At 40.7% G+C, this 24,900-nt stretch overlaps 3 protein-coding genes across 5 annotated transcripts; 2 read left to right on the forward strand and 1 right to left on the reverse strand.

Moving 5' to 3' along the window:
• Positions 1 to 489: 489 nt before the first annotated feature.
• Positions 490 to 9,534, forward strand: RB195_014417 (uncharacterized protein; the record flags this gene model as incomplete). Of its 2 annotated transcripts, none has more annotated exons than XM_064204678.1 (11): positions 490 to 579; positions 2,299 to 2,451; positions 2,521 to 2,667; positions 2,723 to 2,868; positions 5,091 to 5,265; positions 5,334 to 5,412; positions 5,475 to 5,544; positions 5,600 to 5,708; positions 7,498 to 7,560; positions 8,763 to 8,864; positions 9,469 to 9,534. In XM_064204678.1, 11 exons carry the CDS (start codon positions 490 to 492, stop codon positions 9,532 to 9,534), a joined length of 1,200 nt encoding a protein of 399 aa, XP_064060558.1. The 2 variants fall into 2 exon arrangements, with proteins under 2 accessions (XP_064060558.1, XP_064060559.1); XM_064204677.1 differs by lacking the exon at positions 9,469 to 9,534 and adding an exon at positions 9,074 to 9,100.
• A 730-nt stretch (positions 9,535 to 10,264) lies between these two features.
• On the reverse strand, positions 10,265 to 17,990 carry RB195_014418 (uncharacterized protein; the record flags this gene model as incomplete). Of its 2 annotated transcripts, XM_064204679.1 has the most annotated exons (22): positions 10,265 to 10,303; positions 10,428 to 10,466; positions 10,537 to 10,588; positions 11,006 to 11,108; positions 11,180 to 11,279; positions 11,335 to 11,442; positions 11,509 to 11,624; positions 11,683 to 11,818; positions 12,813 to 12,911; positions 12,966 to 13,043; positions 14,420 to 14,561; positions 14,703 to 14,776; positions 14,843 to 14,906; positions 15,342 to 15,451; positions 15,514 to 15,570; positions 15,663 to 15,755; positions 15,915 to 16,013; positions 16,388 to 16,488; positions 16,545 to 16,668; positions 16,764 to 16,868; positions 16,967 to 17,085; positions 17,846 to 17,990. In XM_064204679.1, 22 exons carry the CDS (start codon positions 17,988 to 17,990, stop codon positions 10,265 to 10,267), a joined length of 2,103 nt encoding a protein of 700 aa, XP_064060561.1. The 2 variants fall into 2 exon arrangements, with proteins under 2 accessions (XP_064060561.1, XP_064060560.1); XM_064204680.1 differs by lacking the exon at positions 15,915 to 16,013.
• A 1,407-nt stretch (positions 17,991 to 19,397) lies between these two features.
• RB195_014419 (uncharacterized protein) lies at positions 19,398 to 24,765 on the forward strand (the record flags this gene model as incomplete). Its single annotated transcript, XM_064204681.1, has 3 exons — positions 19,398 to 19,509; positions 24,241 to 24,364; positions 24,744 to 24,765. 3 exons carry the CDS (start codon positions 19,398 to 19,400, stop codon positions 24,763 to 24,765), a joined length of 258 nt encoding a protein of 85 aa, XP_064060562.1.
• Positions 24,766 to 24,900: the final 135 nt, after the last annotated feature.

A 24,900-nucleotide genomic window follows, 5' to 3' on the forward strand; every position in this document is an offset into this window, starting at 1 on the left:
TTCCATTGTCGATTAGAATAACAGGAATTCAATTTAAAAATTTAGTAAAATTTTGTTTGAGAGGGGAAAAAACTCATTCAAAAAAGCATTGCTTGGATCCATTCAACTAACTATTACTTTTTTGCGAAGTTTTCTTTTCTTTCTCTGAGTTGCGGAAATGTTCTCTTTCTTGCACCGATCATTTCGCTATTATATGTGTAGTTTATGGTGGAAATATGCTATTGTGCGTTTTCATATGTGTACTTTAATCAAGCAATTTCTCTTATAAGTGTCTTAAAATTTGAATCATCTACTAATGTCCACCATGGAACGATTACTGACCCCCATCACCCATCATTGCTAACGCCACTTTCTTTGTTTGTTCTCATCGCACCAGTTGAAAACAAGATGAACGCCTGCATCTAAGGATTCGTCTGGTACCAGCTTATACAGCAGTTTTCGACGGTCATCTGTTGTGTTGTCCTCTTTCCAAATGTCAAAATTTAGATTATGGAACCTCCTCGACCCACCGTATATATTCCCGTGAAGCCGCCAGTTCCACAAATTACGATCTCCCCGAAAATCTTAGGACCTTTTGAGGTGGGTTCTTTGCTCAAACTCCGTTCAGATTAGCCCGCAAAAAAATGCGATTTTCTTTGACAATTTCCGAAAGTGAGAAAAGAAACAAGAAGAGCAAGAAACGGCATTGTTTATCGGCCGAACGTTTAAGAAGTTTCGCAAAAGTTTTGCGGTGTACTTCTCTTTCGATTCGTATTTCTAAAATTCTCAAAAATTATCCTAGAAAATTTTTTACTACTCAAAAGCACGTTATTAACAGATTGTTCTTAAGTTGGGAAACAATTTTCATGGCGCCGTTATGTTTTATTTCTATAATTACTGAGCATAGAATTGTGATACACTGTAGAAGCAGAGATTCTGCTATAAAGTATAGTCAGGAGGAAGATTCATTGTTCTGTTTCTAGTCTTACTGTACATCCAAAATGAAATGTTTAATCGAAAAAAATGCACACCCCAAAAATAATTCCATTCTTTTCGGGGTATGAAGGAAAACAAGCTAATGAGAAATGAAAAATACAACGCACACGTTTTTCTCCGCTTGTCCTTCATGTCCAAAACTGTCACGGTTTCGATCAGTGAATCGACACACAAGATCACTTTTTACTAGAATTTTCAAAATGTACTGTGAACACCACATTCGTATGCGTGATTGCAGTCGAAGACTCACCCATTCCTCATTATCTTGTTCTCCATTAATTACCGTAACATATTATCGAGTTTGATAAGCTGTACACGAGGTTGTTAAACAAATTTATTGGCTAACGTTTCGGCTATATCGCCTTCTTCAGAGCCTGAAAGGGGCGATATTCAATCTACAATTCAAACGACCAACCTCTCCACAACTAAACTGATAGACTCCACGCCTACTTTCAATCACAAATTTAGCGACTACACTGAATGCTCACCTTATATCGGAGACGCCTAGCATGGACCGCTGACTGATCGATCACGAGGGCGAATGGTTCGAATGTCACATTCGGATCGGACAAACCATTCGAGATATGGCGCGAGTTCCCGCGTTATCGACAGACATTCACCCTTGCGGTTCATTTTAGGGTTTAGGATGGACACCTTTAGGTGCCCATAGAACACAAAAACACGACGGAGCCGATTTTGAAATTAGGGTCCAAATCTTAGCGCACGAAACTAAAACGTTGGCTCGAAAATCGCTGGAGGCATTTTGGATCCAAGCCAAAAACCCTAAAATGAACCGCAAGGGTGAATGTCTGTCGATAACGCGGGAACTCGCGCCATATCTCGAATGGTTTGTCCGATCCGAATGTGACATTCGAACCATTCGCCCTCGTGATCGATCAGTCAGCGGTCCATGCTAGGCGTCTCCGATATAAGGTGAGCATTCAGTGTAGTCGCTAAATTTGTGATTGAAAGTAGGCGTGGAGTCTATCAGTTTAGTTGTGGAGAGGTTGGTCGTTTGAATTGTAGATTGAATATCGCCCCTTTCAGGCTCTGAAGAAGGCGATATAGCCGAAACGTTAGCCAATAAATTTGTTTAACAACCTCGTGTACAGCTTATCAAACTCGATAATATAAATTCAACTATGCCGAGGTTCATTGAAAGTCGAACTTTTCAACTACCGTAACATAATTTTTGTTGTGCGACTGCGAATGTTGTCACCAAGAAAATAATGCTAACATTTTAAAATTAATTGCGGAAGCAAGCAGATGTTTAAGAGCGCGACATTGACAGTTCACGGTCACTCTCTTAATGTGATAATTAAGAATATGCTACGCTACAGCGGCCTCGATTTGAGTCGATCGCCAGTCGCCATGAGTGGAAGTTGGGCGAGAAGCATCTTTGTGATAACGCTGTGCACCTTAATTTGTCTAGTGATGCTCCTCAAATGCATCATTCTCGTCACGGAATCCGTGAAGGTAAGGGCGCTTTAGCTTCTGCTTACTTTTGGTTTTGAACCACTTGTTAACAACTTTCATTGCTTTTAGCCGATGACTCTCGAGTGGACAGTGAGTTGTATTTGGTGTTTCATGGCCATTCACGGATTTGCTTCTGCACTTTGCGTTGCTTCATGGACAAGAACTTGTTTGCTACCGTCACTGCAGGACATTCTTGCTAAATTTCAAACACAACGAGTGAGAAGTGCCCTGAGAACAACAATTCAACGTCCGTTGTACTTTTTTCCCTCAGGGTGCCCTCAACTGCGATCCGACAAATGTTTACCGACGGATTTTCTTCTTCGCTACACTTTTCATCAGTACATGGACGTTAGCCTCGATGAAAGGTATTCTTTATGACGGGCGACACATTAACGAGTCATCTGCTTTTACAATCAGGTACGATCATGATATCGTTTTTTTCTTCTTTTTCTGCCATTAGAAGCTACAACCGTCGACCATAAAACAGACAGCTGAAAAACGACGTAATCTAACGTCAGCACTGTCTTACTTACTTACTCTATGCACTGTAAGGGAGAATGGAGTGGAAGTAATATTCTGGAGATGTCAAACTATGAAACAACATATTGTATCTGTTTCACTGCTGTGAAAGAACATGTGTACGTAGTTGCAAAATTGATCACTTGAAAAGAGTACGTTGAGGAGTATGTGGCAAGAGAAGAAAACGAGTGAAATGAATATCACTGCAAGAAGCTTTTTAAAGGCATAACCCAAGAATCTGAGGTGGCACGGATTTCAGGTGGTGTATTCGTATACGGGATAGAGCATTATGGAGAGGGGGGGGTGATTCCGTCCATTTCTTCTTAATTGCCGTTAAAAACGGCCCGGAAGATGCTGCTCGCCCACAAGGTTGGCGCTCTCCAATCGAACTCCTTGTAGAAAATATGATGCCGGGACGCTCAAATCTGTATCTTCCGGGCCTTTTTCTACGACAGTTAGGAAGAAATGAACGGAATCGCCCTTCTCTCAATAATCTACGATCTCGCACACGAATACTCCACTCTAGATTCCTGGTGTGATGCCTTTAACTTCAGATCAAAAAAAAAAACTCAAATTGAAAGAAATGAGTGAATTCGTCATCTCCTTTTTTTCCCTTCGATGGATGTGAGGCTGCCAAACAGCTACTTGAATACGAAGAACACGCAATACGTGAAAGAAACAACGGAAGGCGACTTCTAGCTCATACATCGGAATACACAGAAAAATATTAGCTAGAAAGCTGAGCGATCCACCCCTTGTAGAAAATAGTGGGCCAGAACGCCTGAAGCCGTATCTTCCGAGCCATTTTTTGAAGAAATGGACGGAATCGCCCGCCTCTACATAATCTACTATCCCGTATCCGAATACTCCATCTGAAATCCGTACCACCTCAGATTCGTGGAGTGATGCCTTTAAAATCCTTTTCAATTCCGTTGGAATTCAGTAGACGAGCGACTCGGTGAGTGATCGATCATCCGCAGAAGCAAACTTTGTCAAATGTTACTTGTCCGCTTTGTGCACAGAGAAAATCTTCATTGAAATAGCATTCCTGTCACTTAGAGAGAGCATCGCATCTACTTTTTATAAGATAGTTATATTTACGGAGTAAGATCAGAAAAGGGAAGCCATTACACCAGCACCGTGTTTTATCCCATACTTATACCTGAATAGAATATTTCTTAAAATTGCACTTAGGGTTTTGAAGGAAAGTTTTGGAAAACTACGTCAACACAAAAATTGTCGTGAATCTGTATGTTAGGCTGCGAAATATCTTGAAAGCCGATCAGAAATCCACAATTTCCACAAATTTTAAATGCGATGTTGTATATAAACTGCTGTGATTACGAAGGGGTCTTTCGATTAATAGTTCACACTTACAAAACAAAGTAAAGTAACAGTCAAGGTTAAAAAAATATTTGGAATTCTCATATTAGTCCTGGATTAAGCTTTGTTGCTTCAACTCTAGCGACTTGTAGAAGAAGAAAATGCTTATATTCGCTTTAAGAACTTCCAGAATTCTTTTCGACTCTTCAGTTTGAAATTGACAACTCTGGGCGAGAGGAAAATAGAATCGAAAAATTGGACGACCATATCAATTCTAGTAAATGTAGCTTAAAATCCGTAGTACTCGAATCTTCTTGGAGACGACCTGCGGCATGAAATTCTTCCCCTGCGAATGAATATCCTACAGTAGAATAGTGACTCTATGCCGAGCATCTTATTCCCCGTCCTTGTCCTGAGTATTATATTGGAAATGAACATGTACGTACTGATGTTTTCCTGTTATTCCTCTAAAGAGAGAAGCTGTTCATATCTCCGAGAAATAATGGAGATAAAAACAGCGCGGGAATACCCAACTATCAGGCATATATATATATATATATATATATATATATATATATATATATATATATATATATATATATATATATATATATATATATATATATATATATATATATATATATATATATATATCTGACTACATAGTTTTTGTTCATTGGTTACATTGTGGATTTTGATTTTGCGATTAAAAACCTGTCCTAAGACTTCTCCAACAATGTTACAAGTTAGGAATATTTTGGTTCCCACCGCTTGATATTTACCCGCGTATCTTTCAGCTATCCTATCACGTTATCAACTATGTTTGGAGTCGAACCTCTGGTCCTTCTGATGATGGCGTTCTCTTCCACCTTGGCTATGATAATCCACGTGCTGGTGTTTGTCCACGTTAACCACGAATGGACGTCTTACAACGAGGAATTGGCAAACTCTTCCAAGCTTCAGCAACTTGTTGTAAGTAACGACTTATTTTCCAGTTAACACCTTAGTTGAGTTCTGCGAAGTAGAGCCGAATCTTGCAGATACCGGAGATTCTGAACGCGTTCAGCACACGACAGTCAGAATTGTTGAGGTTGGCCAAATTTGTGAGCGATCGAATGAGTAAGTGTTTATAGAAGAGATTTTCCAGAAAAATGTTCGTTGGTTGAAAATCCCTTTTTGAGGTGTTTTCGTCACGGTTTCCACTGTATTCGCTTCACTTACAGCTGCCGACGCGTTATACTTAATGGCAGGGTAGGAATTTTCTTTGTTCATCGGAGTTCCTCAAAATACTGAATTGTGTTCGTAGATTTGAAGAGATTTCTATGGTTATGCGGATCATGGCTCTGTTATGGATGAATTGTGCAATCGGATTGATACTGACAACTCTCAAACAGCCCGGTAAAACCCAGTGTGAGGTGCGCAAAGGTTTAGTTCTCTACTCTACAAAATAGTTTAGATTAGTTTTTGACTTCTGCATTAACTAATTGGACGGTGAAAATGTGATTCGCAGGTAGTCATAGTACAAATCTGTGAATACCTGGAGAACAGAGCATTGTTTGGGCAGCTAAACCAATTCAGCCAACCGGGACGGCGCAACGGGTCCGCAGTATGGCTGGGCATTGATACTCTAAGAAATCTATTCAACGGAAGTCACGCCATCCACAGGCAGATGCACCAGACTGGCAAAACGCAACCAGCACTGTGGCCTCCACATTTGGCATCGAGTGTATGCGCATGTAGAATCCATTTGTGGAATTAGAAGATTTAGAGGGGTCAATGCACCCATCTATGCTCACTCTACGCTCCACTCCGTGCTTACTACAGTAGTTTTCGCCTTTCGGATGAATAAGAATAAGAAAAAGATAAAAGTGATTCCTCAACAAAATCGAAAGATCATTTTCGAGATCGATAATTAGAGGCACACTTCCTCATTTCAAGTGGAATCCCTTTCGAAATCGTAGCTATATATGGGCTATTCATCCACTTACGTTTTATTAACCCAACCCACTAAACACCCCAATTAGCTAGTCGCTTAATTGCTGCCTTCTTCAAGTTTTTAACCAACATTTAGCGGAAAGACTGCAAAAATGTCGAACTTTGATACAACCAACAGTTACTCTCATCGCTCTCCAGCAAACTACAGAATCAATCAGTTTTTGGTGAAATAAAATAAACAACTGTTCTGCGTCCTTGATAAAGGTTCGCAAAATTAAGTATTCTAATTTCGTTCTGCAAAAAAGAGATAATAACCGTACAACATATATCGACCACTACAGCAAAAGCGAAGCGCATCGCATAGGCCAACTGAGCCCCAATGCGAATTTTCTCCCAAAAAGAAAACTTGCCATTTACTCGAAATGTTACAACCTTACCGTAACGAATTTTCCGATATCAGTCGTTGGTCTCTTAAACTCAAGACTTTTTTCTTTCTTTTTTTTTGTATACCATGAAGACAATCAGATAACCGAAGTCGATAACACCCAATTAATGATGATATCACACAAAAAGGGGAGACTAAACCGGCACAGACACGAAAGAATGAACAAAAAGGAAAAAAGATAAGGAGGAAACGGTAAGGTGACACAAAGCACCGAACAGTAGAAGCTCATTGGAAATCCGAAGGGAGGAAACCACTACTCAAGGCAAATTCAGCAGCGCATGTGCGGACAAGGTAAAAGCCGGTGTGGTGTCTATGATCGGTTAGAAACGGTGTGAAGCCTGGTGCAGTTGCGTAGGCGGCTGCACTCGGAGCGGTAAAGCTAGAGGTTGCGATCGACAAAGGATCACCGATAGCTCTACTCGGAGTGCACAGCTACCCTCCGCCAGCTCCATTGCACTGTTTCGATCACAGCCGCCAACGCAACTTTACCAGGCTTCGTTTAGTTTTGGTTTGTAACTTTTCTATGCGATAGTTGCAAAGTCTTGGTAACAAATAATGCTTTCGAGGATAGAAGAACCTATTATGGCGCGTTGTTCAGTCTTAATAGGACGGAAGTGAGTCCTCAAACTGTGAATGCCGAGGAAAGGATTTGAATCCGAATCTACATTTTGCAGCACCTTCTAACCCTCGATTTACATGAAAACTACTAACTACGCGAGATTTTGTGGCATTTGCAGCATTACGCAGGGGGCTACCATCGCGATTTCAATTTCTTACGCATTTACAACACAAATCAGTCCAAATCGTAAATTGCTTGATTTCAGATTAAAAACACTGCACAAATATTGCTAGATGATGATCTTCTTCAAAGCGCTCAAGAAGACAAGGTGAGAACAATCGAGAAATTCTTGTTTAACATGGAATTATTGATTATTAATTAATTATTGAAAATTCCTTCAGTGTAGAAGCTTCTACCAGCATATACACGGAAGAAACGTACTTCCATTTTTACTTAACACGGCTGTAAATTTCTTTCAACTGAACAAATCTTATAGTATATATATATATATATATATATATATATATATATATATATATATATATATATATAACTACTCAGGATCGCATGAAATTAGCAGATTCTTCATTGACATGCAAGTTCACCCAAAAACAACTATTCTGATTCTCTTCAAAGATTCTGGAAGCTCCACCAAATTTTGCAGAACCTACCTTGAGATTCTCACAGAAAAGATTTCTGTTGATAGATAATCAAATTTCATCATTTATTAGTTTATTTAAGATGACTTAGGATAACAAAAGCTGAAAAGAAAAAAATGTGCAGTTAACGGAACCCGCCTGTCTTTTTCACGCAGCGGGCCAAAACGACGCGAAGGTTAATGTAGTTGCCTAAGCGCTTGCCCTCTTACGTGGACTGTTACCAGTTCCAATCTGCTGCGGAGCTCAGCGAGGTTACCAGGTCACGAATTCCAGCGCAGGCGCTACATAATCGCGCCAGACTTCAAGTCGTTGTGTTCTACATCACTGTTCTAACTGTTGTCCGCTGTCGTGCAGTGGACGTTGAACATTTCGTCCAGGCTGGTGCGGCGCAGCGATAATGCAAAATCAACAAGCGTCGAGCAGAGCAGCACAAACGCCAGTTTTCGTTGAGGCGGCGTTGCGTCCACTCGGTTGAACGCGTTTCACGTCGACCTTTTGCAAGCATCAGTTCTGAATTCATTAGACATTCTATCACCAGCGCAGGTCGGGCGACGTTTACTCTTGCGAGCAGAATCTTCCTAGAAGCACTTTCAGTCAGTGATCGTAGCATAATCAACCACGAAGCGAGAGTACTTAATAAACCCTTAATTGTTAATAATGGATTCCCATTTTTTAAAGCTCCCCTGCTTTTTCGCCCAAATATTATCCACTCTATTCAACCAGTTCCTCCCATCCACAATCGTTCACTGGAATGTCAACACCACTGACAATAATCAATAAAAGCTTCCACGATGATTGCTCCACTGTTGATTCTAATAGCAATTAGATTATGAGAAACAGATAAGCGGATCTAAATTCTTCTAGTTTACAGTGTTGGAGAACCTGTCGATCAATGATAGACCGAGCTCACCATAATTCTACGAAGATGTACTTCATGCAAGCATTCGCCATCGACCAGCACTTTCTTCACAGGGTTTGTTCGTACTTCTCTACTGTCTCACTCTTTGTAGGCTAATTCCGCGTAAATGCGCCTTACACAATTTTCGACTCAATTACTTACTTCCTATTTGAAAAGGTTAAGTTGTAAACATAAAAACGTGCTTCAATAAATCGGTGACTAGAAATGCAGTGTAAAGAAAGAAAAAACCTAGTCTTTTTTTCTGATTTCTTTCTGATTTTTAGATCCCCCTTCAAAGACAACATTCGTAAAAATTTTCGATGTTGCGTTCTTCGTGAAACATTCCTTATATTTCGCACAAACAGATGGAGCGAGAGCCTTAGACTAATCGGTTCACTTGACGCAGAGGCACCACACTACTACACTACAAAGAGTTGCTTCATCAGATATGCTGATGTTGGGCGAACCTACTTGATATTAAGAAGAACCCAACGAGGAAAATTCCCCCTAACTTTTTAGTGATCTTTCCCAAAAATACTAATCTCCCCATTGCGAAGACAACAAGCGAGAAGAGATTATTACGAGCGTATTATTCCTTTCTTTTGTCAATTAGTCTTAATGTGAATTGTACTATTTGATATATATGCAGGTACCTATAAAACACTGTAACTATTTCCAGATTCTCTTTATTGCACCAAATATTGGGACACTCCTGGTGTTGATCAAAAAGATGGGTCTTGTATGATATGTACAAAAAGTTGTGTATGATTGAGAATAAATACATTTATTATAGCATTATACAACAAGAGAACAACTATGAAATTTTTAGCAACAAAAAACGCACAGGTTGATAGGGATTAGTAGGGCCGCCAAACTAATTAGTGCTTAATCGAATTGCACACAAGAAATACTTTGTTCAAATAGAATTTACTATGCAAGTAATGAGACTAACAGAGAAGCTAAGGCTCATGAAGCACACGGATGGACATACATATTAGCTAGCCGAGAAAAAGAACACGAAGGGGGTGGAGCAAAGTGATGAATAGAAACCGCTGCGCATTCATGGTAAGGACCGGTGCAGCAAACGTGTTGATTACCACACGTACGAGCAGCGGTCCTACAGTATACAATGGGGCAATTTATAAATAGTTTAGTGCAATATACATTTGTAACAAGCTCAGAGTAACATGTTTAATTCACACGTTTTTTATTGTGTTGGAAGAGAGCAGAAGAAACTAAGGTGTTCAGGGAGAGAGCAGTGCGACGTGGGAAAAAAGCGTCGAAACCCCATCAACCACAACGCGCGTACCTGTTACCAAGTTGCCTATGATTATGTTAGTCGAAATCTATAAGACACGTTTCGGTTAAGCGTGTAAAAATAGAGATAACGTCACAATATGCTAAAACGAATTCGACAATCGCTGAAAGGGAAAGGACCATGAAGTTGAATCACTGTCACAGCGTATTGAATAGTACTAAGAAAGGTGAAAATGAGCCACACAAAATCCATATACCTGAAAAAGAATAAATAAACAAACAAGACTCCATATATGAAAACTTCATTTTGAAAGACTAATCAGCAGAAATAATGTGTTTTGAAAGAATTCGTACAGCATAGCAGAATAATTGGAAACTCACCAGACTACCAGTTTTGTCGAGGAGAAACATTGACTCCAGCTAAACTTGCGACGGTACTTCCACCACCTAGACCCATTCCTCCTATTCCATCTGATAAACGAGACATTACTTCCGACATTTCGTCTGCTTCTTCATTTGCTTGTTTCATGTCCGCCAGAACTCTAGAAAAAGTTCTCGTTAAAACTAGAGTGAACCAAATATTGAGCTCACACACAAAAAAGACTAACTCGTTTCTGAAAAACAAGTTAAAAAGCATTCAACAGAATTTTCGAAAAACATGTGCACAAACATTTTGAAATGCCTCAAAGCCTGTAGCTCTTTCTTTTACTGCAACAGATACACTCTATAGCCAATAAAAATGCATTCATCATCATTTTCGCCATCACCAAATATTCAGCCAATTTGAATGAGGAACACTGAACGCCCCAACAAATTAGCATCCCTTACACAAAACCTTGGGACCCAAAGTCAAATAATGAAAAAAAAATGTTTCGTACAGCCAAGATACTTTAAATATAGAGATCCACTCAATAATTATGGGGAGAAAAGAGAGAAGGAGGCGACCGGCAGAAACGAACCTTGCAAATCTTGTCCATTCCTCACTTCGCAACACGTACATGCTTTCATGGACATCAAATAATTGCAAATTGCCCTGATCATCACCTACGCAGAGGTGTTGTCCTGGAATAAATTGAGACTTGGAACGTTACTTCGTGAAGAAGTAGTAAAGCTGAAAAGGATGAAATACAAACCATTTTCTGCCCAAGCAATTTTCTTTAGAAAACCTTCTTGAGCGATATTCATTCGCGCAACAGGCCCCTCTATATCCTCATTTAGATTCCACAGAAACAGCTAAATGAAACTAACACTAAAAAATTATAACAACAACGGTGAGCCACAAACTCACATTGCCTTCTGCATCTATAGAAGTGAAAACAGCAGGATGGACCGGTGACCATGCAACGTCAAAAACATAATCGTTATGGGATTCAAAAGAAAATCGTAACTTGGGATCCTCAAGAAGGAAAGATGTGCGAGTTCAAAGAAACGTATAACGTATCAACTACTAAGTCAAAGTGACCTTCGTACTCCACAATTTTACAGTCCAGTCTGAGCTTGACGTCAAGAACAGATGTGAGAGATCAACAGGACCTGTGGCACGATGAAAAGCAATTCCGCACACCGGTGCACTGTGACCTAAAATACAAAAAAAACAACGTTAATGGTAAGCTTCATCTGATCTTACTGATTTTACCATCAAAGAAGGTGTGTTCTTGCGCATTTGGTTGCCCTGTGCCATGACGGCTTAAGGCATAAGCATGGCCATCTTCGCTACCTACTACGAAATTGTTCATATCTGCCACCGGGAAAGACATGCACAAACAAGGAATCTGAAAATATGACATTTTACTCAAGCCTGAACTCAAAATGAACCACTTCATTCTCCCACTCTGTATTTTTAGCAAATATGTTCAGTATTGGAAGTTGATAACATTCAGACCTAATGGGTTGAAGTCTAAATTTTGAATATGGGCGAAAAAATCCAGAACCTGCGACGTTCGCCTTGACAGAACTCATTCTTACAAAAACAGAAGTAGATCTCTGTGGAAATGCTTGTTTGCATATTACATAGCGTTATGTATCGTTTGCTACCACTTTACATTCTACGTCCACAACGATTATTTCCGTGATTCCATCATTTATTTTTCCTTTTACGACAAGCAATACGACGCGACGCATCGGTTTAGAGCTACACGTATAAACGAGGATTTCTCTGAAAACATTTTTTTTCTAAAGAATGTCATGTTTATGAGGAATGTAAACGAATAGGCGAACTTCATAAGAAACGCTGCTGCATTAAACGGGGTTAGCATACGAACATACAACTCTACTTCTCTTCGATTCTACCCCTTGTTTCCAATATCTGAGCTGATTATCCAAAACGTCCGGGAGTCCGCTCTCAAACGAAGCTTATTGAAAATCAAGCAAGGAATTCATGAAAGCCAAGTTTTGCTGAAGCATAATTGGTCGCAACAGTGCCAATTATTCTGACGCTTTCCGCAGTGGAAAGAGTAGGACGAAAAATGCGTCCATAAATTCTCTCAACTGAAGAGATTGAACGGTCCGACTTTTAGCCATTTTCGGACCTCGAATATCATCTATACCAGTGGATCTTGTTCACAAAGATGATACAAAATAAGATAATACAAAATATATGAGAATGAAATATAAAGTACAGAATACATTCAGATCAGTTCTAAACAAATATATATATATATATATATATCTGACAGATATATCAGTTCTGATGCAGCTGACCAAGATAAATCGAAAAAAAGAGAGAAATGAAAAATGAGGAAATGAGAGAAATAAGAAATCAGAAACCTGTTTCCCTTGTCGAGACAACAATTCTTTGCCGTCTACTGGTTGCGTAAGGTTGTCAACATTCCAGCTACACATTTTTCCATCAGTACTTATAGATACCTGATAGAAGAACCAAAGAATTCTGTAAACGACGGATAAAGGAACAGAACTTACCAAATTATGTGCGTTGTGACTGCCTATCACCTCCAGTGCGTACACAGGATGTGTATGAGCAGAGGTAGAAAGAGGACTCTGAAAAATGCATATTCAAATCCACCTTTGCTGAAGATCAGATAGTGAGTCACCTAGGAAGATTTCTTCGGCTATTATTTAGGTAGGAAATGTGCACTCTTATTTTTTACAATATCCGTAGAATTATTCTCCTTCAAGTATTTAGAAGAGCCTCAGTTTGTAGCCATGGTCAATCGTCGTACATAATCGGAGTAGCAGCAAATAAAAATAAGCGGGAGATTGGGAAAAGATTGTTGCATAGCATTGGATCTTACGAAAAAAACATTCACAACATTGCAGCTTCTGTACAAAAACGAGCTGAATGAATGTCTTTGCGCTGATTCCATCATTTTGTATGAACTATTAAAAAAGACCTTAGTGAATCGGTTAATGAGATGGTGATAAAGGTGACAGCTTCGTAGCCAGATTCACGAGCGAATCCACAAGAAAAGACTTATGGAATCTAGAAACTAGAAGAGGCCCTACAACCTCGTAATTACGAGCACATGAGTATGTACGTGAAAGTGGTGAAAGAAGTGAGCCAAAAAGTGGCACAAAACCGAAAATATACTGAAAAGATTGAGACTAGCTCTTTGTAGCCCTATAGGGATGATTCAATTTTCTTTTTCATCATTGACAAGATGTAACCTCATAAAGGCAAGTGTGGTGCAATTGTCAATAGGTTCCTGTGGCTGCGCGGCCAAAGGTTCGAAACCGCCGTAGTGCCAGCCAACTCCTTAATCTACGGGGTTGATAAACTGCTTTTTCGGAGAATAGAAGCACTGACTTGATCATTGACTAGCCTTCCGCAACTCACTGTACAAGCAAGATACGCTCGCGTAAACTTCAAACTATTCTGAATTGAAACGCACGCGTTGGTGCATCCTAAGTGGATTTATTAACTTCAGACAATTTAAAAGCAGAGTATCACGACTTTGACATGGTGCGAAACCCACCATCAAGGCATAGAATTCAGGTAGTAGATTGCAGAAGTCGATGCGATTCCGTTCATTTTCTCTAATCGTTGTAAAAAAATGGCGTGGAAATCGCTTTAATTCTTACAAAGTACATGAGAACATGCCTCTGTGCACACGTTCCGGCCCCCTCAACAAACTATTCGTTGGTTTTAATTGAATAGGAGGTGAGGAGAACACACTCACCTTCGACCGCTCACTTGTGGACACGGCGCGTGCAAAAGTGCGGCGCGTTGCAACTGGGATCGTCGTTATTTTTACGACGATTGAGAAATGACAAGCAAAACCACGCTGTGTTCTACTACCTGAGCTCTACGCTTTGTGGACAAAATGTGAACAAGCTCAGATTCTCGATTCATATCGATACCATCAAGCATTTCCTACCTTTCAAAAGGAACTACGCAAAACTAATTGGCACAATACCTTATGAATAGGAGTCTTCTTATTGGCTACTCGATTATCCCACATGCAAATCTGGCCAGAATAGCAGCCAGCCATGATCAAATGTGAGTGAAATCGCGCGAACGCAACGGATGCGAGTCGCGACTGGCAATGGAAAATGTATCTGAAGAGGGTAGTTTACTGACTGATCAAGACCAGCAAAATAGAGGAGCTGGAAAGCAGGTTGAAGAAAAGCGAACGTCAACTTAATCTCCTCAAAAATCAAAAAAATAAATAAAACAATAAGAAAAACGAGTAATCTTACTCAGGTGAGTCTTTTTTAAACTTAGTATTCCATATCAGCACAACACCCGGAGGTTCTGAAGGGATGTCCTTATTCTGAAAAAAGAAATATAACGACACGATACTATAGTAAATTTTTAGACCACTCTAAAAAATGCTTACAGATTCATACGAAACCGCCACCAACTCCGGATGTTGCTCTGAAAACGCGATTCCGGTAACAGCCCTAAAATTAAATAAATAAGAACACAAAGAAACCAAAGATCTCCAAAGTTGGTACTTTCTAAAGTCGGGACACTCTTCCAATCAAAAAACGGCACAACTGGTGGTGGTACACTGACGGATTCAGGTCAGCGAAAGAGGGAGACAAACCCATGTACAACATTCAAATTCTCATGGAATTCATTTTAGAAAATATGTGAATAGAAGTAATGGGAGTTGCTCGGAAAGAGCAGTTGTTGTGCTCGTTGGAACTTCCAAACCACAAAAGAACAATTTCTTCAACAGAACTACTGCATTTGTGCAAATGTCTCAAAATAGTGAAGTTTCCTCCCTAACATATGTAACAGGGGAAAATTTTACAAAAATGAACTCATCTTGACAGAACTCCTGTATCACTCATAAAATAACAAGGCAAGCAGCAGCAAAAAGAAATCTTCACCTGTTTTGAGACCATTTGGGGTCAGAAAATATCCGAGACAAAACCAAGCGATCACTCGATGCAATTACTTCACTGCGTCCGTCTCGCGCATAATCTACGAAGATATCCACCTGGAATAAATGTAGGAAATAAAGAAATTTTTATCAGCACATTTGTAACCAGCAAAACTAACACTTTCAGCTTCTGCAAGAGCTCGTTCGATGACCTTTGCGGCGTAGTTGAAAAAAGTCTGGAAAATATTTACTAACAGGTAAGACATGTCATCTCCATTTAACAAAGAAATTCACTCATTGGTATACCGTAGAACTGATAAGAACTTACCTGAAAACTGCGGCTTGCCATTATTTGGGCTTTTTCTTCCTCGCTCAAATCAGGAACGCGAGCAGGCGCGGGCTCCTCTTTTACTGGTTCTGGCTTAAAAATACTAGCATGAAATGCATACGTAAGGAACAGTATAGGTGTAAGTGGTCAACTTTTCGAGATAAAACAGAATCAGGGATGACTCACACGAAGCAGTATCTGCACTGAAAACTTTTTTTTTAATGAATAAATAAGCTCAATAAACCACTACACCTTCGCTACTGCTGTGACAACAACGCTACTATCACCAAGAGAAGCCTCCAGTTCTTCACGTCCCATTCCAAAAGAATGTTGTTTGTTGTTACAGTGTTTCTGACACGAAAAAGTCAGTTGTTTTTAAACCTAAGCTCGAATCATATTGTTTCTATGGAGGTAAGCTATGAAGTCATATATCTAGAACTACCTAGCTTGCGTTAAGTCTGAAGGCATTCAGAAAAAACTTTGACGCCTTTCAATTAACTCCATACCACTTCCTTTGCATATAAGTCTCAGCGGTGCAACTGCTAATAAGCAAAGAAATGAGCATTCACGTGATAAAGATGGTTATTACATAAATATGATACAAAACATTTGTAAAAACGAGCCCCCCAAAAATGAGCAATTCGCTGATTGCAAAACGCCGAAAAGTGGACAATGGTTTGAACATGTAACTCGAGATCATTTCCTAATATTAAAACAAGTCTCACCTCCTCTTTATGCTTCGTAAAGTTGAACCCAGGAATATTTGGTAGAATTCCAGCTAAATCATCCGTCATAGGTGAATCCACGTCGTGAGAATGAACGCGATCTAAATTACTTGCAAATTAGGAAGACGTGTTGGCAATCAAACTAGATCAGATGCACCTCTGAATCCTCCACCATCCATGGGAAGCATGTCATCATCATAGTCGAATTCCTGACTGCCTGTACTGAACTCTCCCATTGAAACGCGATCATCATCCGTTTGTGTTGTTTTCGAGTACTGTGCCTGTAATGCGAAATATAGCAGTCATGTAATTTTCGTTTACCCGCATCCTTCCAATGTAGTTAGTCGCAAAGATTTCAGAGATTTAGTTAACGGACCGCATCCTTTGTGGGGATAGCTACAGACAGAACGTTGGAGAAATCAAGCTGTAGAGTTCGGGAGCCAGACATGATCTGCGAAGCCATCGGGGAGAGGTGATAATCCTAAAAACTCGAATCGAAACTTCGCAACAGAAAAGCCGAGTTCGGTAACTAAGATAAGACAGAAGTGGAATAAAAGCATAATAGGAGCACCAACTCACGCTATCGCTCAAACCATTGCTTCTTTCCGGTGTTTTCTCTAATCTTGGTTCGGCAGGAATTCCAACCTCAGCTAGTAGTTCTTGCACTTCAGTTGAGGTCAGAGTTTGCCTTGTGGTCCCTCAAAATCCACAATCAATGCAAAGCACGTGTAAATATATGCAGATTAATCATAAAATTGAGTTTCCAGGTTCGAGAAAAGTCTTTTTCTCTTTTTTCGAGAAATTCTTATCAAGGATTCCTGGAATGCTTCAGAAGTCGATATTGCACAGGTATAAATAGTATGTATGAACATGCACTATTCAAACGTCCTCCACTTTTCAACTGTAGTAAAAATGGCTTCCGAAAAGTATATAAAAAATTATTCAAACATGTCGATTCTGCCTGCTCTATGGTGTGCAAGCCTTGCGAGGGTTCTAAGTTCATTGGATTTCTGATTTCGATCCACAACACACAGTTTCGCCTAAAATGGTAGTTCTGTATGCGGTTGATCTTCAGCGCAAGAGCCATCTTAAATGGAATATTGGAATTAGCCTTATGAGAGCCAAATGCAATATAATTTCGGTCTAATAACCTTCAGACAGTTCAAGTCTAGAGCAATCAAATAAACAACAGTTTCGAGCCATGATCCTTAAGTAAACAGACATCACACTAAGACAACTGAAAAAAATAAAAGGGCGCTAATCATGCACACTCACAAACGTTATTTATACCCACTTAGAATTGATTTCCGAAACATCCCATAGAAGATACTAAGAAATCTTCAAGAAAAGAGAGAATAGAACTCCCCAGATCTAATATTTAAGTCGCTGTGCTATCTAACTTGGAGGAGGAATACCAAGGGAAGCCGTTTACAATGATTCTTTTAGCTGAACGCCTACCGTTTTCAGTTGGCACAGATGCAAGAAGTTGTCGTTTTTTCTCTTCGTCTGCTCGTCTTCTTGCTTCTCTCATTTCGGCCAACTTCTGCTTTTTTCGTTCCAGCTCCAGCCGCTTGTCGCTGCGTTCATCCCCCAACGTCGACATCTCAACCTGATCTACTCACATAAGAGAAATCGACAACGAAATGATAAGGAAAGGTTACGTTATAGTGACCAGACAAAACACTTTCGACAAACTTATTAACAAGTAAAACGATATGACTATCAGGTAAGTCGACTCAGCGATTTCGAAATCAAAGGAAAACGGGAGCAGTTCAGTCAATTTTGGTAGGATCCACCCGCTTCCTTCATATTTGATTCTTCTTCCAGAGTTCTGCCGAAGGACGTGAGAAAGAAAAACAGCGGCCTGCGACAAACAAGTAAAATCTTGACCTGAACGAGTGGCACCCTGCCAATAGGTGTTGTCGTGTGGTTACGAACATTGCGTGCAGGCACGAGCACTACGCTATTGCAAAAACTGAGAAGTGACTCACGTCGTGCTGGTGCTCTTGTCAGGGGCGTATGGGGGCTTCCTTCTAGGACCACAGCTTCTTCTGAATCAAGCAGTTTGTTGCGGTTAATTTTACGGAGCTGGTGAACTGCAGTGGTCCCATCCAGTGGATTCAAGCTTCATCATGTAGGGAGAGGTAGACCCACTCGTCACCAGCGTGACATCAGTCCTGATGTGTGGGCCAACAACAACACAAAGAGTGGAATTAATGCGCCACTTCTTCGCGTACTTTTTTTTCATACATTGTGGGCTTACACACGGATGGTAGGTATCTTACCGACATGGTTGCCCGTTCAGATAATGCTTGTTTTTGTGGCTTTTCACGATTTTGTTATCATTCTGCTAGTAACACCCTCTGGCACCGCCGACCCCACCTACACAAGGCTATGGCCGAGGACACTCCGTGGTAGGGGTGAGAGGAGGAGACAATTCTTTGTGTTTTTGTTGTTTGGGCTTCCTCGATATCGCATGCTAGGTTTCAACAAAGGGAGCTAACATTTTGAAGCAGACGTCTAAATGCTAATATATGAGGTCGCAATAAAACAAGTGCTCTCCTAGACTTTCCCACACTATTGTTACTGCACCTAACCACCGAACTTCAAGAAGGGTCGAACGTAAACCGACAACTACAAGAGGATTAGAGAGGAGAGCGCTCGATTTGTTTTCATAGATGCGACAGGCAGGAGCCGAACCCTCCTCAGGTGAAGGGGATCTAGCTCATGGGATGCAGCTCAAGACGAGTATCTCTTTCCAAGCTTCCAAAAGTTTAGGGGGACTTTCGCCAACCGTCCAGAAGTGAAGTGGGTCCCTTGGCCAACCGTCTAAATGTGAAGAGGACCCGAGTGCCTTAGTTATTCTTATGAGGAGTGCAGCGCTCTTTTTTCGGCTACTTGCAAGAACTTTTTCATTCATCCATCGAGCCATCCGAGACCTTCTGATTTGTGTGTTTACGTAGGCGTTGAAGGAACAGTTTCACAATGGCTGTAGTCGGGTAGAAACCACATGAAGCTCGGTGCGTTGGTGCAAGCTGCTAGGCTCGAAGCGGCCGATGGAGCTGGCGGTTCGGAACCACTCACTGCTCGCGATGGTCCCACCTCGATGCCAACCTTTGATAGTCGAACCGACCACTTTGCACGTGGCCCCCTCCTCACCTCCTTTTCCTCATAGGAATCCGTAGCCCCTGGTCAAAGTTTTCGTACTGTTTCTGCTTAAAAACTCTTGAATTAACATTATAGTTTAAATTTATGAGAAGAATAATGAGTAATTTCGCTTCGGATTTGTTTCTATTCACGAAGACTACTACTGCTAAAAAGAACACAATGTTTCTGCGTTGAATCCTTTCATGAAGTGTGAAGGTAACAAAAAATTGTGCTTGTCTCGGTTGAATGCTATAAACCATCACCTTAACTACAATAATCAGAAGAATAATCACCACTCAATCACGATCTATATAGTCTTCTGAGAATATCTATCAGCGGGGAATAAAGGCAGTTTAATAAAGACATGCCATTTTTTTCAGGTTCACAGGCAATTTCAGTTGCAACGCGCCCACCCATGTGCACGCGCCTTATCCAAGTACTAGCGGTGGAAGATCAGTGAAGTGAAACCAATGAATAAGCTACTGAGGGGACCGGAACAGGGAACTTAGAGAAGCACTCTAACGTACCTTGTAATAAGCAAAGAAGTTCTCACGCCGTCTTTCACGACGAGTAGGGAGGGGTGGGTGGAATAACCCCGAATCTACAACCTCATCTAGCTTTTACCGCGGATTCCCTCGTCGTCTACCTCATCAGAATCACGGTATGCTGCCTTTGAGCGGAGAAAGGTGGGGTACGTCACTTGTTATCTGCAGCAACTCTTATCTCACAGAATAGTAAAGGACGAATTCACACATTAGAATTTCGAACTGCAGGATCCGTACATCATAACTTATTTGCACATGTCGGTGTATTTAAGGATCTAAGGTATTAAGGGCTACAAGCGCGAAGGTGAGACCATCTAGAAAGTTGCATTTAGACACTCGGCCTCAACAATGCGATCAAAGTTACGATGTCAACTTCAAACATACCTCTACTTTACGCTAACCTTTTACATTAACCTTTTACATTTTCAACAGGTTGAAAAGGAAACAGTATAAATATACAAGCCTACCGCTTAAGTTCGTTTTTCTCCCAAAGGTACCAAAATTGGCGCAGTTTCTGCATAGGACGCTATCCTATCTAAATTTTTCTTGAAAAAAAAAGAAGAATTGCTATTGAAAAATACTGCAGTTTCTTCATATCTCAATATCAGAACGGTCATCGTATATAATATTTCATCCTGAACTACTACATTGGTAAGACTGACAGTTCTCTATTTTCGAGATCTAATCTTCATCTTCCAAAAGAAAAACAGAAACCATAATATCAGCTGGTGTGCTTAAAGTGCATGTTTTATTCGTTCAAGGCAACAGCATATCACGAAATTGACATCGACATTGAAGTGCAGATTACAAATGATCGTTTTCCCACTCAATTTCCCGTAATCGTTCTTAAAAAAAACGGCTCCCTCCTCACTGGTCTTACTTTAATAGGCTGATGAGGAGACCTCATCAATCTTCCACCGCTCGCCCGTGTGCGCGGCGCGTGCATGGACGAGGTTTCCGTAATACGTAAGCACCTCAAATTACGTTATCATTGCCATAGTTCTACGAGTAGTTCTTTGGCGCTGGTACAGCAAGTTAATCAGTGTCAACCCTTCGCTCTGTCTGACTTACGAATGATCGTGAGCTCTTTCAATCTCTTATTCACACAGCACACCGCCGACCAGCCGATAATAAAGATTTCATTCATATTTTATTTATGCAATCGTACAACAGCAAATGTGATATGACTGAATGATCCTTCTTTTTCAACACTTTTTTTAAAGCAGGACAAAAATATTTAAATGTCCACTATCTGCGCGTAATTTTAGTTGTGCACACATCTTAGACGCTATGTGACTGTGACTAGCTGAGTGCAATCCGCTTTCTATCAAAGTCGGAGGATGCAAGTGCGGGGAAGTGTCAACCAAAGAAAGAGCGCGCGCTGCGACAAGCGCGTAATTCTGACACTGTCAGACACATTCCCTTCCAGTAATGCATACTAAATTCATCACAGGCTGACATAATGAATATCAGTGATCACTTACTCACAATTAACGTTATAGGCAAGGCAGTTAAGAACAGCTCTTACAAATCAACCATATGTCAAAAATAGAAGTTTGGTGGCAGCCAGATTACCACCAAAGACTATTTTCGTTATAATTTTATTTGGAAGTTCTAGCTTCAACTAATTTTTACACATATGTGTCGGAGACTGTCAGTTGAGTCAAAAATATGATAGAGTCAAAACGACATGAAGCACGGTGCAGTTGCGTAGTCGCCTACGCTCGAAGCGGTGCGACGGAGAGTAGCTGTTGGGGAGACCGTTGCTTCGTCACCGTTGTTGGCGATTGTCCCACCTCAACCGCAACCGCTATCTTCAGAGCACCGCTTCGAGTGCAACTGCTTGCGCAAGTTCTTCATGGTAAATCAACCCTACTCCACTTGATCTACTGTCCAGTTTCGTAAGCAGTCGCGCTCGCAGTGGGACCCTCGCTAGCACCAGTCCGGCTTCGGAACCTACCGATGGTACCAGTTCCGCACCATTGCACACGAAGCTGTACCTCAAGACAGACCCCCTTGTTTGTGTGTTAACTGCACGCACACGACGATAACCTGGTGCAATTTGCAAGCAGAGAAATAAAGATAATACCTAGCAGAGAAATACCTAGCAGAAAATACATTCTTTAAAAGAAATCTCACATTGCAGATACCATTATAAATAGAACCCAATTTCATCAGCTAGGTGTGGCGGAAAACAGCTGTTCAAATATCCCACCACAGTTACTTCTCATTTTCTGAAAAAGTACGCTACACTGTAATTGCGTTACTGGGAATTAGAAGAAGGGATGGTGCTCCAGAAATGTGCTGCAATCTTCACCTTTGGTAATTAATGCCCGAAGAAATTGTTTGGATTTTCATCAGGAGTAGTGTTGATGGAGAAAAGTAAATCCGCTAAGAAAGGTGCTGTCGTCTCGCACACCAATAAAGCCCAACCCAAACGGGTCAAAATGAACGAAGCTCATGCCAAACACTAGTCTTGCTGGCTGTGGAGTAGTGATGACTTAAGTGGATTCTGTGCGAGCTCTTGCTGAAGATCAACACCCCTTGCGGAAATGCAGGCGTTCGCATCACGCGGCAATATGCCAGTCCACTGATTAAGTCAAGTAACTAAGTCAATGCGGTATCATTTTGACATGTACATGGATTGATAGTCAATGGTATGACGTACGGGCGGGTGTAACGCAGTCGGCAAGAGGTCCGCTGTGGCCGCAAAATCGATGGTTCGAAACCGCTCTAGTGCTAACCAAGTGCTTCATCCCTCCGGAGTCTATAAATTGGCGCTCCAAGACCTGAACGATCACAAATTGCTGTATAACGCTTTGGCCCATCCAAAGTGAATTGATACTCCTCCCATTTGTGCTCCTCTAGCTCATTCAGTGGTTTGCGTGATCATGTGCATGCGACAAAAGATGAAAGAAACTACACTAGATGAAGTACAAGCAAATACCAGCAAAAAAACAGCCTATCGCAGATTGGAGCATTACTCCATCGATCATCCCTGTCAAAGAGGGATTACTCGACTGCAAAGCGTCGGCGTCGGCTGCAGTGAGGCGCAGTGCGCTGGAGTACCTTTCACATAAGCATAACATAACAATTAGAGTGTGTTTATGAATCAAAAAAGCTCTTACCATCGAATACGAAAGCCCATTTCAATTACGCACTTCCTCCTAGAAGAACTGTTTAGATACATTTCTACTTCTGGCGATGTGAGCAGTAGCTTAGAAAAAAAATTTGCGAGTGACAATATGTTTCTTAATGATATTTTTACTAAGAACTTGGTGGCTTCACCGTCCGCTCGAGTGCGTTCCACGGCTGTGACAGCCGTGAAATTCATGAGCACGAGCGTCTGCAGAACGATGCGTTGCAACAATTGTGTCATCTCTCCAGAGAACGCCATATATATTCGTTGTGCTTTGTGAAGGTCTACTGGGAAAAAGATTAGTTAAAAAGTTTTCTCTTACCTTGTTAGCGCTCTTCGCAATCATGAACTCCAAATTTTAATGCAGTTTTTGCGCATTTAGTCATATATTTTGTTGATATTTATCATAGTTCTCCTCTTCTTGTGAATTCGCTCTTCTCAAACTTGGTGGAATTTCCCTTTTTTGAGATCTTCAAAGAGGTTCTAATCACCCTCAATCCAACGCTTCCAAGCATGTTGTGGACATATTTCGTAGGTTGGAATCAGTGCGATGTTTATCAGCTATAGCAGAGGTTTATTCCTTGATTTCCCGAAAAAAGACTATATGAAAGAAGCAAAAAGTAACCAAAGATCCAGGAATTATCAGATCTGCCTGTAACCCATTCAAAAAGGCAAGTACCATTGCTTACTTCACATCGTATTAATCAGTAATGTTTGACGATATCAGTTCATTTCTGAATGTAATCTAGTACAAAAAACGGAGGCAGTGAATCAGTTGTGAAATAAAATGTTAATTTTTTTCAATTATTTGGGTAACATGAATATATTCGTTCATTGTTGCCGTTCATTGAATGTATTCGTTCATTGTCTTTTTCTGACACAGTAATATCTCATATCTTTGTTGAGGAAACTTCCTCTTCGACCACATTGACATGTTTCTTTTAGCTGAAAATTTGCTTTTACTCACCCTTGCAGTACCTTCACAAAAATAGAGTTTGAATAGGTCTCCGTGGTTTTATCAGGGTTTGCTCACTACAAAGCGATGCGTTACACGTTATGGATTCTTCGATCGCAAGCGATTACACAACCTCGTGCAATTTTTCAACTTGGTCGAGGTATCCTTCAAAAGAGCGCCAGAAATTCGCTGTACGTTCCCATTTTGTTCACCTCTTATCAGTGCCTGAGTTCCACTTTAATACGACTGTGTACTTGAATTCACTATCAAATCACGTGTTTTTATTTGTTATTTGTTATGAAGACTTGTCTCCAGCAATGTGTCCGGGATTAGCGCAGCATCTTTTACGCTTCATAAGGGCAATAATAATTGTGCTTACCCATATAATGTGATTCAGACTGTTTGGTAGTAGACAATGTACGCAGTAGCATATAGTGGACAGACATAAAAGGTGCTGAGCTTTCTCCAAGTTTGTCCTTAGTTTGATAACTGAGATAGGTGGATAGATAACCCTTTTTCTTAATTTCGCTGTTTTTTGTTTATTGCTGTCACTAATATTATATATTCCAGGTATACCAAACAGCAGGAATGATTCTGTGAACATGCGTGATCAACGTATTTGTCCTTCCTGAGCTGCTTGCGTCACTGAGACTTCTGAGCTCGAGAAAAGTAGAATCCCAGTGAAAAGGTGGGAGTTTGTTCAACTTAAAATAATCCTGCTTGCTTT

The sequence above is a fragment of the Necator americanus genome, chromosome V, assembly GCF_031761385.1.
Source record: "Necator americanus strain Aroian chromosome V, whole genome shotgun sequence".
NCBI classification, from domain to species: Eukaryota; Metazoa; Nematoda; class Chromadorea; order Rhabditida; family Ancylostomatidae; genus Necator; species Necator americanus.